The following is a 3,446-nucleotide window of genomic DNA, read 5'->3' as shown; positions in this document are numbered from 1 at the left end:
AACGCAAGACAAATACTGAAATTGGTCCGAATAGTAGTAGAATCAATGATGAGAATCTTAAAAATTAGGATGTATATGGAGTGACGTAACGATAAACCCAGGAATTGGGATGACAAATAAAGTGAATCCATCTACTACATGTCGCTTCAACCACTGATTGGGATTGTCACTTGAAACTCAAGCAAGATTTCTATGTCTACAGACGCCGTTCACTTCAATAGTCGGTGATTTCATAGGCTGGTGTTGCGCTTTGGCTTGGCTACCCCTAGTTCCCTTTCGACTTATTCCTATACCAGCTAACATTGTTTATTAAAACAAGCGGTAGTTAGGTCCACTCCAAGTGTCATAGCCACTTCAATCCATCTAGGTTCCTAACCTCACCAGCCGATTTCTCATCTTTCCTTCATACTTTTGCTCATTCCGCAAAATGTCAGCAATGCTTCTGAGATACATGTGATCCGAAACTTTCAGTCCCCGCATATTTTCTACCTTCATAGACCATGCCCCATAGTCATATTCCATGACAAATAGGATTGCTGCTAAACTAACTCACCCATCAGTTGGGGGACTGTTTTCTCACTCATGCTACAAGTCACAAGTTAGCAGATACTAACCGATCTCTCTGAATCGGTGTTGAGGTCTCGTCGGATACCAACCTACCAGGGTTGACGAAATGTCTAGGAGAGGTGAATTAGTCAATGCATTCGACTACTTCACTCTTTATCACCAATTCTAGCTTTGATGTGAATTAGCCATGCAACAACATTTTGGACTTGGAAGAAAATTCACTCCATGCATTGTTGCTCAAAATGACCAAAAGGTTGTATTTTATCATGATCTTCGCCAAATAGGATTGTCATCTGTGTATTTCGGTATGAGATCAACTCCTGAAAAGTCTGTTGGAGAATGTGTTATTTCTAGAAGGACATCTGTGACGAAGTTTAATAGAGACAGTAGAGAGTCCTGACAAATGTCGATTGAGATTGACAGTTACTCATAAGTTCTGACCCAATCAAAAATGTCTGGTTAAAAAACCTCAACTTTTTTCTGCTTCCTTGATACGCCTTCAAATGGAAAACTTAGTCATGAAATCTCTCGATCAACAGATTCGAACTTTGCCTTTAGACTAGAAAACGCAACTTATATCTGGTGTCACTAAGTATGCCTATTTTCTAAAACTTCATAAGTAATTATTCATATCTGAAGCCAATCTGGTTTCCCCAGTATCTGCTCTGCGCACAGGTTAAGCGTCAGATGACCATAGAAACTAGTATTTTAGGTAGTCAAAATGTCTCTCCTGTGGTTATCACAGAATTCCTATCCTTTCATGTAAATAAAAATGATCAGAGTTCGAAGCCAGTCGGATAGCATTATGTTCAGCTCCCTAACTTTGTCTAATACCTCGGTCAGCTTAACAGTTGAAACTAGACCACTATCCTTAAAGATCTTCAGGGTTAATACATTAGGGTCTGGTGCTCTTCCTCTTTAGATTGTCTAAAGCCTCCTACCTCATCAAGCGTTGGGAGACTTGCGTTAACTTGTTTGTTTGTGGATGATGGGTAACTGGTGGTTAGTTAAAATAGTCCCTAGAGTGTTCTGTTCATTCGCTTAATCTCTTCGTTCAGAAGTGAATAGTGATCTCTTTTTTGAAGCAGTCTCACAAACAGCAGCCTTCCTAGCACTTGTTTACTTGAGTTGTCGTGGTCGTTTAGCATTACTTATCGCTACTAACTTTCCTATCCCTTTCTGTTAGGTGGTTTAACTGCTCATCCTCATTTGAGTCGTTAAAATCTCACTTTCCCATCTCCCGTCTTTATTTGCCCATAATTTTTCTTCCTCGTGTTTTCTGTTGTTGGCATTATTATTTCCGTTCCTCTGATATCCTCGCGTAATAGTAAATTAAAATGATTTTGAATTGTATGCATTTATATCGAATTATACCGTTTGTTTTGTGTTAGGTTATGGTGTTTATTTTTCTCATCTGATTTGTGGTTTATTTTTCGAATAATCCATGTATTCATTATGATTTCAGACCTAATGATTCAAGAATCGACATCTGTTTGTGTTGTTTTTAGTGGAAAAAGAAAATCAGGCAAAGATTATACTGTCAATCGTCTGACTAATCTGCTCCAACGCAATCATCTTTCTTGTTTAGTGGTACGAATAAGTGAGCCAATTAAGTCGTATTTTGCTGAACATTATGGATTAGATTTGTCGGAATTATTATCCTCAAACGAATATAAAGAAAAATATCGAAAACAAATGATTGATTGGATGGAACAAGAAATAAAAAAAGATCCTTATATATTCACTCGGAAATCACTGCTTGAAAGTACTAGACGATGTGGCATACCGCATCCTGATATTATTATTATCTCAGATGCTAGAAGAATAAATGATGTGGACTACTTCATCAGAACATTCGGTCGATCCAAATGTTTGTTAATACGTATTGTTACACCTATAGAAACTAGAATCGAACGGGGTTGGTCACATATTGATGGGGTTGATAATGCTATGTCAGAGTGTGGATTAGATGAATTCACTTGTTGGGATTACATTGTATCAAATGATGGAGATGAAATCGCATTTAAAAACCATTTAAACGATATTGTTGCACGCATCAAAGAATTGCGAAAATTATCCTAATGCTTATTATGCAGTCATTGATAATAATGTTTGATGCAAGTGTAGTCGTTTACGTTTTGTGGACACTTCTTTCAACAGGTGTTTACTGCAACAGTGTTGAGACGTACTTTTGAGCAGTTTCGCAGTTGAAAGTTTACTTCTCGAATGATCATTAGTTGGCTACAAATTTCCAAATTGTTTGAGAAATGAATCGTGTTTGGTTATTGGGAATAGGATACTGATCTACTTCAGAAACTCTCAGTCGACTCATCTAGGTTTATCTATTTATGAGATTGTTCCTGCATAACTCGTGGGATCTGACTTTGAAACTCTCATGATCAGATATGATACTTAATGAACATCAGATAATCAATGTCTTCATTTTTAGTAAAAACAATCTTTTTCCCTGTGTATGTTGCTCATCATTTTCATAATACACTTTTATAGACATACTCTTTTTGTACTATTGAGACTATAATATTTGCCATAGATTCAACTTCGTTATTGCTTATTCTAAAAAATGTTAATTCCAGACGAATTCACCATAAATAGTGGCTGATTAACCGTACATAACACGTCCTAATCGTGTCGTGAAATTATTTTGAACTAACTGCAACTCATTTACTGAGCACAGGTTGTGTATTCAGCTTTGAACATCGCTTTCTATTTAAGGCCTAATGATACTATTCTGTCGCCCAGACTGAAGTAATTGGAATGAATTTTCAAACCTAAATAGTGCTAGTCGTAAAAAAACCGTACAGAACAAAAGATAGTCACAAATTAAGGGACCATTTTCAAAAGAATAGCCATCTATACTA

General features: G+C 36.8%; 1 protein-coding gene across 1 annotated transcript; it reads left to right on the top strand.

Moving 5' to 3' along the window:
• Positions 1–2,022: 2,022 nt before the first annotated feature.
• Smp_072460 (phosphomevalonate kinase) lies at positions 2,023–2,649 on the top strand (the record flags this gene model as incomplete). The annotated part of the gene is made up of 1 exon (XM_018794933.1): positions 2,023–2,649. One exon carries the CDS (start codon positions 2,023–2,025, stop codon positions 2,647–2,649), a length of 627 nt encoding a protein of 208 aa, XP_018649295.1.
• Between the last annotated feature and the right edge of the window lie 797 nt (positions 2,650–3,446).

This window comes from Schistosoma mansoni, chromosome 1 (assembly GCF_000237925.1).
Source record: "Schistosoma mansoni strain Puerto Rico chromosome 1, complete genome".
Lineage (NCBI taxonomy): Eukaryota > Metazoa > Platyhelminthes > Trematoda > Strigeidida > Schistosomatidae > Schistosoma > Schistosoma mansoni.
This window is presented reverse-complemented; position numbering and strand designations above follow the sequence as displayed.